Source organism: Chelonoidis abingdonii, chromosome 9, assembly GCF_003597395.2.
Source record: "Chelonoidis abingdonii isolate Lonesome George chromosome 9, CheloAbing_2.0, whole genome shotgun sequence".
NCBI classification, from domain to species: domain Eukaryota; kingdom Metazoa; phylum Chordata; order Testudines; family Testudinidae; genus Chelonoidis; species Chelonoidis abingdonii.
This window is the reverse complement of record NC_133777.1, coordinates 78,492,987-78,508,630: the sequence shown is the minus strand read 5'-3', so window position 1 is coordinate 78,508,630 and position 15,644 is coordinate 78,492,987. Positions and strand designations below refer to the sequence as shown.

Sequence of the window (15,644 nt, the reverse complement as noted above, 5' to 3'; positions counted from 1 at the left end):
GAAATGTTTTCTTCTCATTAACCTCTTCTCACCCTTTAATTTCTCCGAGGCACCAGACTGACAGGCCCTGAGCTTGTAATCACATACACACGTATTTAACTTTACTTACATAAGTAGTCTCAGTGATATCAATGTGAGCTTTTACATGAGTAAAATTAACAATATGCTTAAATGTCTGGAAGCTTGGGGCCTTACTCTGTAAGGAAAAGGGATCTGGACTAGTTCTGTCCTATGTAATATGTTGTCTGTCTTAATTATTCTATATGAACACATATAGAATAAACAAAAGGCAAAACAGACGATTATAGTTTCCTCTTCCAGAGCAGGTGATAAGCAAATAATGTGACCAGCATAAATGGTTAAAAATAAATTAGATCTTTAAAATTCTGATGAGAGCGGGTGAAGAAATGATTTGCTGTCCTCCCTAAAAAAAATATTTTGGCAAAAACAAACTTTTCTTCAACTTTTTTTTAATTAAAAAAATTAAAAACCTAAAGTTTGTTTTTTCAAATAAAAACCTGAAAACTTTCAAACAAAAGCATTTTGCCATGAAAATTAACCCTTTGTCCAAAAGCCGCTTTTCACTGAAAAAACCGATAACAGTGAAAGAAATTCAGTTAGCTCTAATTCTGCAGAACCAAGGTAAGAAAAGTGGTTATCCCAACAGGGTCCCTTTGGCTGTGGATTACAAAAGCGCAGAAGCATCCTAAAGTCATCCAAACACACACACCATAGCACCAAGCGCGGGTAGCTTCAAGTTTCAGAGATGAATATTCAGCTGCTATTTAGATGCGACACCTGGTTCGCCATGGGCCTGGCAAAGTTGTGGAGCTGTGCGGAGTGTGCCCCATTGGGCGCTGCGCCCCTTTAAAGAGCCTGCCCTGTCTCCAGGCGGGGGAAACACCCCTTGTCTCTGTGGCAGCACAACCTCCTTCAGGAACTTTTTCCAGCCAGTTTTCAGTTCAGTTTGTACCCTTCAAAAGCGCACAGCTGGAGAGCTCCTGTAAGAAGGCAGGTGTCTTTGCCACACCACTGCCCAGCCCCGGGAGGGGCAGCCAGGAACAGGGGGCTCAGATACTACGGTGATGAGGGCCATATAAATCCCTGCCTGGGGATCACTAGGGAGACCCCGGCTTCCCCCTCCACGAGGGGCAAGTCCTGCTGCAGAGGGGAGGAGGCTGCGAGCCCTGCTGCGGGGGGGACCCTGCAAGGTCCGTCCTCGCAGCCATAAGGCTGCAAAGGGGAAGAAGCAGAAGCACCGAAACCCTACGCAGCCCAGCAGGGTCCCCGCGAAGCCATTGTACCTCCTGCCAGTGCCGCCCACAGCCGGGGCAGAGCGTCCTTGCGAGGGGGGCACCGCTCTGGGGTGCGGAGCCGGGACGCCGCCTCCTGCTTCTCCGGCCGGAGCAACTTGCGGGCTGTTGCTGCTCCGGACAGGGGAGGGCTGGAGGGAAGAGAGCGAGGAGCCAGGGCTGGGCGCAGCCTGCCAGAGCAGCCAGCACTTCCTCAATCCACAGAGCAGCGTGCAGGGGAGGAGAAAGGGGAGTGTGTGTGTGTGTGTGGCCGGGCGCGCGAGGGCGGGGGGCGGTGAGGAGAAAGGGGAGTGTGCGGGTGGGGGGGGGGGGGGCGGGGGCTGAGGAGAAAGGGGAGTGTGTGTGTGTGTGTGTGTTGTGGCCGGCCGCCGGGCAGGGGCGGGGGGGGGGGTGAGGAGAAAGGGAGTGTGCGTGTGGGGGGGGGGGCGGGGGCTGAGGAAAGGAAGTGTGTGTGTGTGTGTGTGTGTGTGTGTGTGTGGCCGGCGGGCGGGGGGGGGTGAGAGAGGGGAGTGTGCGTTGGGGGGGCAGGGGGGCTGAGGAAGAAAGGGAGTGTGTGTGTGTGTGTGTGTGTGTGTGTGTGTGGGGTGGCCCGGGCGGGCGGGGCGGGCGGGGGGGGGTGAGGAGAAAGGGGAGTGTGGTGTGGTAGGTGGGGGGGTAAGTGGGGGGGGAGGAAAGGGAGTGTGTGGGGGGGCGGTGAGGAGAAGGGGAGTGTGCGGTGGGGGTGTGCGGGGTGAGGGAGAAGGGGAGTGTGCGTGGTGTGGGCGGCGCCGGGGGGGGTGAGGAGAAAGGGAGTGTGCGTGGGGGGGGGCGGGGGGTGAGGAGAAAGGGAGTGTGGTGTGTAGGTTTGGGGTAAATGGGGGTGAGGGAGAAGGGATGTGTGGGGGGCGGTGAGGAGAAAGGGGGTGGGAGGTGAGTGGGGGGTGAGGAGAAAGGGAGGTGTGTGTGTGTAGGTGGGGGGGTAAGTGGGGGGTGAGGAGAGGGAGTGGTGTGGGGGAGCGGTGAGGAGAAAGGGGTGGGAGGTGAGTGGGGGGTGGAGAGAGAAAGGGGAGGTGTGTGTGTAGGTGGGGGGGTAAGGTGGGGGGTGATGAGAAGGGAGTTGTGGGGGGGCAGTGAGGAGAAGGGGGTGGGAGGTGAGTGGGGTGAGGAGAAAGGGGAGTGTGGTGTGTAGTGGGTTGGGTACGTGGGGTGAGGAGAAAGGAGAGTGTGGTGGGCGGGGGTGGAAGTGAGGGGGTGAGGAGACAGGGGAGTGTGTGGAGGGGAGTGAGGGGGAGAGAAAGGGAGTGTGTGCGGGGGTGAGGTGTGAGGGGCAAGGGGGTGAGGAGAAAGGCGAGTGGTGGGGGAGCGGTGTGTGGGCGGGAGGTGAGTGAGGGGTGAGAGAAAGGAGAGTGTGTGAGGGGTGAGTGGGTGGAGGAGAAAAGAGGAATGTGCGGGGGGGTGGCGTAGAGGGCAAGGGGTGAGGAGAAAGGGAGTGTGGGGAGCGGGGGCGGTGAGGAAGAAAGGGGAGTGGTGGAGGGGGAGTGTGGGGGGAAAGAAAGGAGAGGGGTTGTGCATGTGTGTGGGGGCGGTGAGAGAAAGGGGAAGTGTGGTGTGAGGCGGGGGGTGAGAGAAAGGGAGTGTAGAGGGCATAGTGTGAGGAGAAGAGAAGAGTGGGGAAACGGGGGGCGGTGACGGAGAAAGGAGAGGGAGTGGTTGTGTGTAGGACGGGGGGTGAGGAGAAGGGGAGTGTGTGAAGGGGGAGTGTGAGGGGGCAGAAAGGGGAGTGGATGTGCATTGTGTGTGGCGGGCGATGAGGAAAAGGGGAGTGTGGGGGGGGGTGAGTGTGAGGGCAGGGGGTGAGGGAGAAAAGGGAGTCTGGGGGGGTGAGTGTGAGAGGAGGGGTTGAGGAGAAAGGCAGTGTGGGGGTGAGTGTGAGGGGAGGGGATGAGCAGAAAGGAGTGAGTGTGAGGAGGGGTGAATGTGTGGGGAGTGGGTGAGGAGAAAGGAGTCTGTGTGGGAGGTGAATGAGGGGAGGGGTGAGTGTGAGGAGAGAGGGTGAGAAGGGGTAGTAAGTGTGAAGAGGGGGTGCGGAGAAAGGGGGTTGTGTGTGTGTGAAGGCCAGAGGAGAGTTGGAGGATGGGGGAGGGCTAGGCAAAGGGTGTGGAAACGGTGTGAGGAGGAGCCAGTGTACACAGGCAGTGGAGTTTATCAGACGAGTGTGTTAGGCAGTGGGGAAGGGGTGTGGAGATGTAAGGGGGTGAGGTAGAGCAGTGGCTTTCAACCTTTCCAGACTCCTTCCAGGAGTCTGATTTGTCTTGCATAACCCGAGTTTCACCTCACTTAAAAACTACTTCCTTAAAAAAATCAGACATAAAAATACAAAAGTTTCACAGCTCACTATTACTGAAAAATTGCTGATGTTCTCATTTTTACCATATAATTAACAGAATAAATTGATTAGAATATTAATAGGGTACTTACATTTCAGTGTATAGTAGATAGAGCAATATAAACTGTTAGTGTTTTACTGACTTAGCTAGTACTTTTTATGTAGCCTGTTATAAAACTAGGCAAATATCTAGATGAGTTGATGTACCCCTGGATGACTTCTGCGTACACCCAAGGGTATGCATACCCCTGGTTGAGAACCAGGGATGTAAAGGAGCAGGTGTGCAAAAGGGTAATGTCCATGAGGCAATGTGTGCATGCACTATCGCCAACCCCACATGTGCAAAAATCAGGAGATTGCCCCCAAATTGTGACTTCAAAAAAAAAAAATAGACTGGTGTTTTCTAGTCTGGCTTTTGATGTTTGAACTCTCCCTCCTCACCCACAGCGTGTGCACACTAGAAAAAGGGTGGGGATGATTCTCCACTGCTTAGCCATTTATCCATGTGCAGTAGGGATATAAGGGGATTGAGCAGTGTTTTATGCCCACTTTGCCAATGCGGCCAACTCTCACGATTTGACTAAGGGATTGTCTACACAGTGCTTTAGTCCGCACCAGAGGGGTGTAAAGTTTAGACTACACTTGCGTGTTACACACTGGCCTGTGTGGGCAGGGGTGGCTCTATGGTTTTTGCCGCCCCAAGCACAGCAGTCAGGCGGTCTTTGGCGGGATGCCTGCAGGCGGTCTGCTAGTCACGTGGATTTGGCAGCATTTCTGCAGGTGATCTGACGGTCCCACGCCTTCAGTGCCTTGCGCCAAATTGCCACCGAAGCTGCGGGACTGGCGGACCTCCTGCAGAAACACCACCCCAGGCTGCCTGACTCCCTTGTGGGGGGAAGCACGCTGCCCCCTGTGGCTTGCCACCTGAGGCAGGCACTTGCTGCGCTTGGGCCTGGAACCGCCCCTGCATGTGGACCCTACTAACATGCATGAAAAGTTCTCTTGTGCACGTAGTGCTGTCTAAAAATGAGTCTACATTAGCATGCACTAGGAAACTTTTTGTGCATACCAGCAGGATCAGTTGGTGCACAACACGCTAGTGTGGATTAAAATTTACATCTCTCCAGTCCACACTAAAGATTGGATGCTTTTCTAAAAGATAGGATCTCGGAATTATTTTGGGGAAGTGTTATGGCCGGTGTTATAGATGATCACAGTGGACCCTTCTGTCTTTGGAATTGATGAATCACATGGACAAGTTTCCTAATATTTAGTACTTTTCTGAAAACCCCACCTCCTGGAGTTATATGATTGCATGAAAAACCTCAGATTTCATTTTTTTAAAAAATATATACACATCTGTAGCCATAAAGGCAAATAACTCAGTATTTATTTTTATAATTCTTGTGTTTTTTTTTATCCCAATCTCATGATTTTCTCTGGCCTCACTCATGACTTTTTAATGTTTGAGACTGGCAATCAGTATTGCCAAAAGTCATGCGGCCACCCCCAAATCATGAGATTTGATCAGACATGTTTTTTAAGCCAATCAATGAAGGGCCTCCTAGGGAGTAACAGACACAACAAACAGGATAGAAAATGCAAGTTACCCCAAATTAGACTTGGTTTACATTTACGCAGAGTGATCCCTTTGTCCATAGCTATCAGTTAATAATTATGGGACAAATTTGTAGCAATATTTATACACCTGGGCACTTACCAGCACCTAGATGCATTTGAAAATTCCACTACGTTTTTTCACACCCCTGAGCGACAAAGTTGCAGCACTGTAAAGTGCCAGTGTAGACAAACCACAAGACTCTTCTGATAAAGGCCTTATAGGTTACAGATCCTACCCACGTAAAGGGGATCTAAGGACAGAGTGACTGATCAGACAGACAGGTGTTTAGATTAATAGACACTTCTGCTGGATGGAAAGTCCCAGATTATTTAGGTTTTACTCAAATAAAGAGACAATTATATAATTTATTTATTCGGAGCAGATTTCAAAGTAATCCATAGACGGTCCAATTAAACCACACTAATTTTCTTTTTAAAAGCACAGAGCTTTAATATGTAATAATTTTTTTTTTAAGTTATTGGTGCTAGAGCACGATATTTTTACACTAAGGAGATCTTTATTCTGAATATTCTCGCTGAGTTCAATGAGACAACCCATGACGTCAGGTACTATTCAGTGTGAGTATAGGTATCACAATCTGGCTATAGATTTTCAAATTTTGTTCTGTCAACAGCGGAAAGCCACATATTTACTCGTTTGAGTAAAGTCAGCAGGATTACTCCCCCCCCCCCGCCACACTCTTTAGTGGACAAGATCACACCTGTAACATTTATACAAACCATACCACAAAAAGTTAAACATTTTTATTAAGAATTGAAAAGCTAATATTACAAAAAGATACCCATATTCTAAATATATACATGAGGTTTAAACACATATAGTAAATCTATGTACCTTCAGCTATAAAAATACATTAGATTAACTGTACTCTAATTTATAAATATGTTTTTAAAAAATTAAGTAGTATTTCATATGAAAAGTATTACTGTGCAATGAAAGAATATAAATCCTCTAACGGGTCATTTTATGTTAGTGGCTAATGTTACTTGATATATAATTTAGAAAATTCAGTGTGTAAAGTCAAACCCTGATTTATACAGTAAGAGAATACATTACTACGTCATTCGTTTAACTTGAGGGGAAAAAAGAAGTGAAAATACATATAAAAACCAAATGCTAAAAGAGATTGTACATTTCAGATGTTGTCATGTTTTTATTCCCTTAAGATGTTTATCAAACAAAAAAAATACAGACAGCTATATTAATTATTATTGTTATTCCAGCTTCATTTTACTATTTACCTTGCCTCCAGATCATTTGCTTGTAGCTCTAGAAAACGTAAATTGGCAATAGTAAGCTGCTTGTCTGATAAGACAGTTTAGATCTCGCTAAATGTACTACAAAAATAGAAATATATTTACAGGTTTTCCCATTTGGACTTTCATGGGATCTCTTCTGCTTTTAGGTGGGGTAATGCATCTGTGGAAGTCCCACTGCTTACATCCATGGGAGAGCAGACCCCCACCCCTCTCCTCTGGCCAGTTGTGTACAGCTGTCAGTGGCATGTTATTTATGAGTGATCAGAGATTAAGGGGCACAAAAGCCTCATTTCTTTCAAGATTCAGTGACTAACAAGGGAGTTCAGCCCCACCCAAACCTCTTTCATACCTCTTCATCTATCAGCATGGTAATAATTCTTACTTATCCAGAAGGAGCATCTCTGGTGGAAGAAAGTTATTGGGTTATGCTCTAGTTTTGCAGTTTGCCCCACAATGCATTTCCACTTTAAACCCTAATTTCTGGGATTTGTTATCTACTGCTGCTTTAGACACCTACGTAGCTCCCTTTGACAACAAAGGGTCCTTATGAGCGCTCCAGTGAAGTCAACAGGCATCCGCTGCCTTAGGAGTCCTAGGTACGACACAAAGGAGTTATACATCTCAGGCCAATTTGCTCCCATGATGCCTGAGTGGGGTATTTGCCCATCACCTGCCTTCCCTCAGCTTTTATCTTGGTTGAGGATTCTAGACAGAGCCCTGCTGGAACTGCCTCTTCTAACCACCCTCACCACAAATCGCCATCCCCAGCTAGTGCTGCCCAGTTTCAGGCTCGATTGCCAGAGTGGCAGGAATTTTATACCACTGCAAACTGACAGGGGCCTAGCTACAGGTTGCACAATGACTTCCTCCAGCATAGACCTTAGGTGATTTAGCCCATGAAATGGAGACATTTGAAACTTTGCATAACAGTCCTGGCCTGGGAGCAATGTCTTTTTCACAGCGTATTTTCAGAAATCTATGTTAAATCATATTCATCTTGGGGTGGGGGAAAAAAACAAAACAAAAGAGGTTTAGGGGAGTTTACTAATCCTGCTCAACATAAAGAACAGCTCCAGCTGAACAAAATGAGATTCACATGTTGGGATAAAAACGATGGCAGAGAAATGAGACACATGTTTTGCTATCTCTCCAGCCTTCTTTTTCTTTTGGAAGATTTCCATTTGGGTTTCTAGCCCATGGATGTTTTCTGCAGTGTGCATGCCCTGCTACAAGGCTGGCAGGAGCGCTGGCATCATTACTGTAGATGCAGTGCAAAATCCTCTTGTGAAAAGTGCCTTAGTGAAGATTTATCATGCACCGTATGAACTCTTCTGAAGCCAGACAGGTTAGCGAGTCAATGACTTGTTTTCAGTACGAGTAGAGTACATGCATCACAATACAAGGGATACAAAACTTGCCCTCCTCCTCAAGTCTAAATACGTAGGATGAAACTGGTCTCACTGAAGACGATGGCAAAACCCCTATTGACGTCAATGGGGCTACGCTGTCACCATTATGGAGGATGTGTGTGTATTAGAGAGACCAAGACAACTTTCAGATAAAAGTGCTTTACATAACCTTCCACAAAAACAGAAATAAACCTCCCCGCCCCACAGGGCTCAATTCTCCTCTTCCCCTCCAATATAACTCCTGTGATTTCAGCGCTGTTATACAGGCTTATATCAGCAGCAATGCCACTGAAGTCAATGGAGCTATGTTGGTTTAAACCAGCTAAAGTCCACAGGTCTTTCATCATTCCATGCTAGTGATGCCTTGGGTCTCTCTAATATGGCATTGGGGGTGATTTTGCCTTCAAAGCCATGGTATGATAAAAACAAACTTTCTGTAAAGCACCGTGTGACCAGAAGTCTGGTCACTGGTAAGAGACTGATGTAAAGCCAAGGACTAGTCCACTGAATGCAGCATACTGCATGTGAGGGCACAGAATGAACAGCTGATAGGTCAATTAAATTCTGTCTCCAAAAGCTAATCGATGAGCATTCAAAGTCCAGTAGATTCAAGAAGTTTCTATAGAAAGTAAAAAAGTTCTCTTTGAAAAAAAGAAGTGCTGTTTTCTTCCTCCCACCCCTCTCCCCATCTTTTGAACTTGTCCCCCATGTCTGTGTGTCACATTCAGAGTGTCAGAATTTTTAGGCCTCCAGCTCTCTCAGTGATTCTTCTGGGATAGTTTAATAGTGACTGTTTTCACCTCAGTATATTCTGCCAGAGTGTATTCACCACTGAAAGAAAAAAATAAAGCAGTTACAGCGCTTGCATTTGCCATTTTAATCACACTACATTTTCATGTACGATAGCTGCTTTCACCCAGCACGTCTTATTTAATAATATCACTACATTTTATATAAGCTATGCAGGCCCAGATCATCAGTTGCTTTAAATCAATATAGGTCCATGAAAGCCAACGGCACTCTGCTGACTTATACCAACTGGAGAGCTGACCCATCATGTCTCATAATTAGGCCCCCTACCAAATTCACTGTCCATTTTGTTACTTTTCATGGTCATAGGATTTTAAAAGTCGTAAATTTCATGATTTCAGCTATTTAAATCTGAAATTCCACAGTGTTGTAATTGATCCAAAAAGGAGTAGTGGGGAGGTTGCAAGGTTGGAGTGTGTGTGGGCGGGGGGGCAGTGGTACTGCTACCCTTACTTCTGCGCTGCTGCTGGTGGCCATGCTGCCTTCAGAGCTGGGCAGCCGGTGAGTGGGGGCGGCTGGTTAGGAGCCCAGCTCTGAAGGCAGAGCTGCTGCCAGCAGCAGCACAGAAGTAAGTGTGGCATGGTATGGATTGCCATATTCCTTCTGTGCTGCTGCTGGCAGGGCGCTGCCTTCAGAGCTAGGCACCCGGCCACTGCTCTCTGGCCACCCAGCTCTGAACGCAGCACAGAAGTAAGGATGGTAATACTACACCCCTCTCCCTCCCTAAAATAACCTTGCGACCTCTCAACAAACTCATTTTGGGTCAAGACCCTCAATTTGAGAAATGCTAGTCTCCTCCATGAAATCTGTATAACAGAGGGTAAAAGCACACAAGACCAGATTTCACAGTCCATGATTGTCATAAACAGATAAGTAAGAGTTAATAAAACAGAAGTACTTTATATCTCTTTTAACTGTAAAGGGTTAACAAGTTCAGTAAGCCTGGCTGTCACCTGACTAGAGGACCAACAGGGGACAGGACACTTTCAAATCTTGAGGGAGGGAAGTTTCTGTGTGTGCTGTTAGTGTTTGGTGGTTGTTCTCTCTGGGTTCTGAGAGTGACCAGACATGTAACCAGGTTTCTCTCCAATCTCTCCAATAAAGGCTCTCATAAGTTCAAAATAGTGAGTCCAGGTAGATAAGGGGAGTTAGGCTTATTTTGTTTTTCTTATTTGCAAATGTGCATTTGCGCCTGGAGAGTTCAACTGTGTATTGTATAACTTAGGCTGGGGGGTATCCCAGTGTCTATAGCTGAAAGACCTGTGCTATTCATCTAAATTTACAAAGATAATTTTTACTGTTTTCTCTTTTAATTAAAAAGCTTTTCTTGTTTAAAACCTGATTGTTTTTTTTATTTGGTGGACCAAGGGACTGGGTCTGATCCACCAGGGAATTGTGGGGAGAAGAGGAGAGAAAGGTTAATTTCTCTGTGTTAGGATTATTTTCTCTCTCAGGGAAGAGTCTGGAGGGGAAAGAGAAGGAGGGGAAGGTGAATTTTCTCTGTTTTTAGACTCAAGGAGTTTGAATCACAGTGATTTTCCAGGGTACCAGGGAGGAAAGCCTGGGAGAGGCAATGGTGGGAGAAGGGTTTACTTTCCTTGTGTTAAGATCAGAGGGTCTGGTCCTGGGGGCCCCGGCAAAGGTTTGACGGGACAGAGTGTACCAGGCACTGGAATTCCTGGTTGGTGGCAGCGCTACAGGTTCTAAGCTGGTAATTAAGCTTAGAGGAATTCATGCTGGTACCCCATCTTTTGGACGCTAATATTCATAGTAGGGAATTATACCATGACAATGATGCATTTTTCATGGCCATGAATTTGGTAGGGCCCTACTCATAATGCATTTTATATATATAAGTAAGCTTTGATACAAGTCTAGCAATGGTTGAATGGCTAATATTGACATGAATAATGTCTCAATTCCCAGCTTGGTGGAATTCATGAAGCATTTTGGGAGTCTGCAGAAGGAAAGGCACTGCATGCACACTATTACCTTGTAGACAGTAACTAAAATTACACTTGCTTTCTTCTTCCTTAGAATAAAATAAGCTTCTGTGTAGGAGCATGTACTGTATGGGGGGGGGGGGGGGGGGGAGAAAGAGGAGAACGGGACTTGTAGTGCGTGTCCTAAGAAATAATGTTAGTGTAGAAACAACTCTAACTGGATGATAGGTGCATTCATTATATTATGTCCAGGTCAGGGGGGATTTGCCCCTTTTCCCTTCATTGCCCAAGGGATAAAGCCTGGATGAGATTATCTAATTAGGCAGGGCCTCAGACAAAGAAAAGCCACACATTTTCTCATGGTCTTTGTAATCCTTCGGAAGGATCATTCATCATCCTTGCTCTCCATCTTGTTTAGCAAATCAAGCAACTGAAAGCACTTTTCTTCCAAAACAAAGCCAATAGAAATGGTTAATAATAGATTGTGAGTGAACACCTAGAGAGGAGTTCAGTGGTTAGGACAAAGTGGGTCCTTAGGAAGCCCCTGAACAGAGTAATGCAGCGATGAACCGGCCTCTGGAAATATGCGTTCTATTCCTAGGACTGATGACTCACATGGGACTTTGGGCCAAAATTTTCAAGAGTGGATGCTAAGTTGGGTGCTAGAATGTTGGGGTGACCAACCCGAGACAGACCTGATTTCCAGAGGTACTGAGAAAAAGCTAGTAGCCCTTCAGTAACTGAAAAGCCTTGGAATGGACAAGGCAGAATTCACTTTTCTCTGGTAGAGTCACAGAAACCCATCCCCACCCCCAAGCACCTTCCCAAGTCCTAACCTTCATCAGCAGGTGAAACAAGGAGAATTAATTAATGACAGCCTTGGTCTGATGTTTACCTGGCAAGGAAATATCCTTCATCATTAAAGCAAGAATAGTAGCTATTTAACTGAGTTTTGAAAAGCAGTTTAGGACAGAGAGCACCGAGTGCTGTGGAAGACTTGCCAGGCTGGGTGAGGGGGATTCGAAGGGCACTATTCACACAAACAAACAAATCACAACAGAAGTTTTTACATCCTCTTACACTCACTTGATCATTTCTCTGCCATTGCAGGGGCCTCGGGCACGTAACAGTCTAGTCTCCCTATTCTCTCCCCGTGGCACGCAACAGTCTAGTTTCCTATGGGCTGTAATACTTGGGTCTCATTTCTTTTGGTGGCTGAGTTTAATGTGCAGGAGTTGGTGGCCTATGATATACAGGTGGTCACACTGATTTGGTGATCCCTTCTGCTCTCGAACTCTATGATACATTGCACTGGTATAAATGACTACATAGAGCTGTAAGGGTGACAAAATCCAGCCCCAACAGTTTAAGGCAAGCTTGGTGAAATCCTTACTAAGTCATCACGCTTACAATATCGCATTTAATGTTCTACATTCAAGAGAGAAAACAAAACTGAGTTAAAAAAACCAGCATCCCCAAAACAAAAACAAACTTACAGTTCTCTGCCATTTCCTGACATCTTAAAGCCACCAAAAGGAGCTTGTGCATAAAGGGCATTGTAGCAGTTGATCCTATGGTCAAACATAAATTTTTATCAAATTAAACAGTTGGAAGGTGGGGCAAATAGATTCATGTTTATTAATATTCAGGAGTTGCCTGACAAATGTCTCTCTTTTCCCTTTATTTATTTCATCAGGTGTTTTAGTCACTACATTTTGGTCATTTCAGCCACAGAGTTTGATTGTATCATAGCAGGAAACAGACTATTTGAGAAACCATCATTCTCTACAAAGATTGGCCCTTTCCCTGCCCATTTTCCAGCCAGGACCAGCTAACACATCTAAATATCTTAAACTGCGTCTGTGCTAGTTTCAAAGTCTCGAATAAAACACACTTTTTAAAAATATAACCTATTGTCTTGTCTAGACATGCCCACCTCAGCTGCAACTGCTTTGCTACTGTCCAGAGTACATGCAGGCTCAACCCGTAGCGGTGGGTATAGGAATACAATTGTATTAGACACATTTGTCTTGTGGTGAGAGTAGAAATTGCTAGTGTAACCCACTGATGAGCATATGTTACACTAGCTCATCCGAGGGCCTACTCCTATAGGACACTAGCTGTGGTGGGATTACAAGGATTCAAGTCCTGTTCCCTTGACTACAACACCTGAGCAATGTGAGCAGGATTTGGCCTGTTGCAACAGACAGGACTGTAGCGTCACATGAAGAAGTGTGGTGGATCCTGTCTTCAGAACCAAAAACTGGATATTTTCTTGAAAATATCCTTACAGAGGCTGAAAATCTTGGATAAATACAAAACATTGTTTCTAAATAGAAACGATTTAAAAAAATACTAATCAAGCACCAGAGTGAAACTGCCATTGACTACAGTGGGGCCAGGATTTCAACCCAGTTCTTTAAACTACCCTAATATTAAATAAGGAGCTTTTTTTTTTTTTTTTTTTTTTAAACCACACACACAAAATACTGACTTGCCTCTTTAAACAGTGACATGGTGCCATCTACTGTTCAGACCAATTTGTTACATAGTCTGAGACCTTATACAACAATTACATAATAAACAGCATCCCAATAGCAGTACTTCTTTTTTTTTTTTAAATAAGTTTCTCAGAAGGCATAACCATGTTATTCGATAAGGCAGCATATGCTGTTGGGATTTGCCATATGACAGATTACATTGAAAACGTGTGGGAACTAAAACAGTTCAGTTTCTCTAAAATACATTTCACTCTCACTGTCTCATTTTCAGCAATGGCGATTGCTTCTTAGGACAAAATTGCAAGAGGAAGGGAGCTCAGGGTCAGTGCTACTGGTCACCAGGGCTTAGACACGTTGTAAACTACCTCTGTGTATCGCAATCCCATAGGCGGAAACACATTTACCAGACTGTTCCAGACTCCAGCGCAGAAGCTAATGTCAGAGCTCTGTCCAGATTCTTTGTGAACACGGCTGCTGTGAGTCCATATTCAGTGTTATTCGCTCTTTTTATGACCTCTTCTATACTTTTGAACTTCATTATTGACTGCACTGGTCCAAAAATCTGTAAGCAATTAAACAGGCATTACTTACTAAAGAACAGTGAGTGTTCTGAAAATTAAACTTAGAAATGTTATATGGACATCTTCAGTTTTGGTATTTTAATGTTTTCAATCTGTATGACAGACCTGCTCTTGCAGAAGCCAATAACAAAACTCCCCACTGATTGCCCATGGAATCTGGTTCAGACCCAGTGTGCAGCGAGGTGCTACAGTAGTAGACCCATGCAAAGCTCTGAAGATTAAAGATTTTCCTTCGCATTATGCCATCTTGTAATCTACATGAGCAAAAGTTATTTAGTTAAAATGGGCAAGAGCTAGTTCTGGATACATTCAAAATGGTTCATTCTTTCTCCATTCAGAACTCAACTCTCTATGGGTGCAACAGGCACTTGATGTAGTTGAAATGTAGAAAACCTGGGTGAAAGTGTGTGTAAATGTTGTAACCTTTGCAAAATCAGCTGCGTGTATCGACACACACAAGTGGCTGCCCACCACTTCTGCATACACTAGCTCTGCAGGTGCATAACCTGGCTCATGTATTGATAAGGGCAATCTGCAGCCACACAACAGTACAAGCCTACTTTTCGGAGCGTAAGTAGGCTGAAGTTTCATACACAGTACAATACAGAAGCAATGCCAGGACACTTCTTCTATGTGCTGATGATCATATGCTATGCAAGCTGATACTCCACTGATGAAATGGAGATGCGCTCCTACACGTATCATTCCACAGGGACATCCCCTGCAAGAGCTTAATCAATTGTTTCACAAAAAGGTGGACTCCAAACACGTTGCTGCAAATTCCTGCCTTTTTAAGGTCCATGTTCTTAATGGACTCTTGCTAGCAGACAAAGTATCAGGACATGAAACTGGAGAAGCCCCATGAATCGTGAGTTTGAGATCTGGAGGTAATTCATTTGAAAGAGGTTTGTCATGGGATTGTCTGTTCACCTCTTATTCTTCTCTATTTTTAGGACACTTATGCCCAGGCCGACAGATTTTTCCAGGTTCCTCAGAGACTGCATGGCAGATCTGACACACCAAGATGACACTTTCTTTCCCAGGAGTATACAATAAGTGACCCCATAAAAAGGTCTAGGCTAAACTATCAGACACTTTGGCATATAATAGGACCTTGGCAGCCACTTTATTCTCATTCTATTCCTCAATGGAAATACATTAGTTAATATTGTTTCAGAGGGAAACCTCAAGGTCTAATCACAGGCTGCTTGTTTCAGCTTGCTTGCTATTAAATACTGTAAACCTGAGAGAGTGTCTGACTTTCAAGTTTGGTTTTCCCAGTATTTTGACACTAGGATGACTGAGCCAGCACAGACAAGGATATCAGCAAGAGAAGAATAGGGTTTACATCTGCAATTATTGGGCTCACCAAGTTTCTCTTTGTAGGTTATTGGAATATTCTAACTTGTCCATGAGTTCCAATATCAGGGTTTCACTGGGAGGCACTACAACTACTCAGCACTTTATGGCAACAGTGGGGTTAGAACTTAGCGCATCATGTCCAAAAGCACAGGGAGCATATCCCTGGAGTCAAAGGGGAAACCTCTCCTAACTTTGGACAGTATAAACCCTGGCATGCACAGTTGGGCAGTTCTGATTCCATCCAGTAGGGGGCACAAAACAGCACATGGTACCCTACCTAACCCACTAGGTATAACATGTAACTGTGGATTTAGATGGTCCAAGAATTTTCTGATCACGGAGAGGGAGCAGGCAGGTGAGGAATTTCTGTAACTAGTACATCTATGCCTGAATTATTGCAATTTACTGAATTTTCAAGTCAGAAAACACTGTCAATGCTCTGCCATTAAAAATGGTTTC

General features: G+C 45.3%; 2 protein-coding genes across 5 annotated transcripts in view; both read right to left on the bottom strand.

Moving 5' to 3' along the window:
* Window positions 1–1,513, bottom strand: part of LRRK1 (leucine rich repeat kinase 1) — a 113,814-nt gene extending 112,301 nt beyond the window's left edge. For all 4 annotated transcript variants that reach the window (XM_032766053.2, XM_032766054.2, XM_032766052.2 and 1 more), the window contains exon 1: window positions 1,305–1,513. The gene's annotated coding sequence lies outside the window, so the exon portion shown is untranslated. The remainder of the gene's footprint in view (window positions 1–1,304) is intronic.
* A 4,535-nt stretch (window positions 1,514–6,048) lies between these two features.
* ALDH1A3 (aldehyde dehydrogenase 1 family member A3) overlaps window positions 6,049–15,644 on the bottom strand; it is a 54,559-nt gene continuing 44,963 nt past the window's right edge. Inside the window, exons 11-13 of the mRNA XM_032766071.2 lie at window positions 13,647–13,804; window positions 12,238–12,312; window positions 6,049–8,819 (exon numbers count right to left, since the gene is read on the bottom strand). Coding sequence (XP_032621962.1) covers window positions 8,747–8,819; window positions 12,238–12,312; window positions 13,647–13,804 — 306 coding nt within the window. The 3' untranslated portion in view covers window positions 6,049–8,746. The remainder of the gene's footprint in view (window positions 8,820–12,237; window positions 12,313–13,646; window positions 13,805–15,644) is intronic.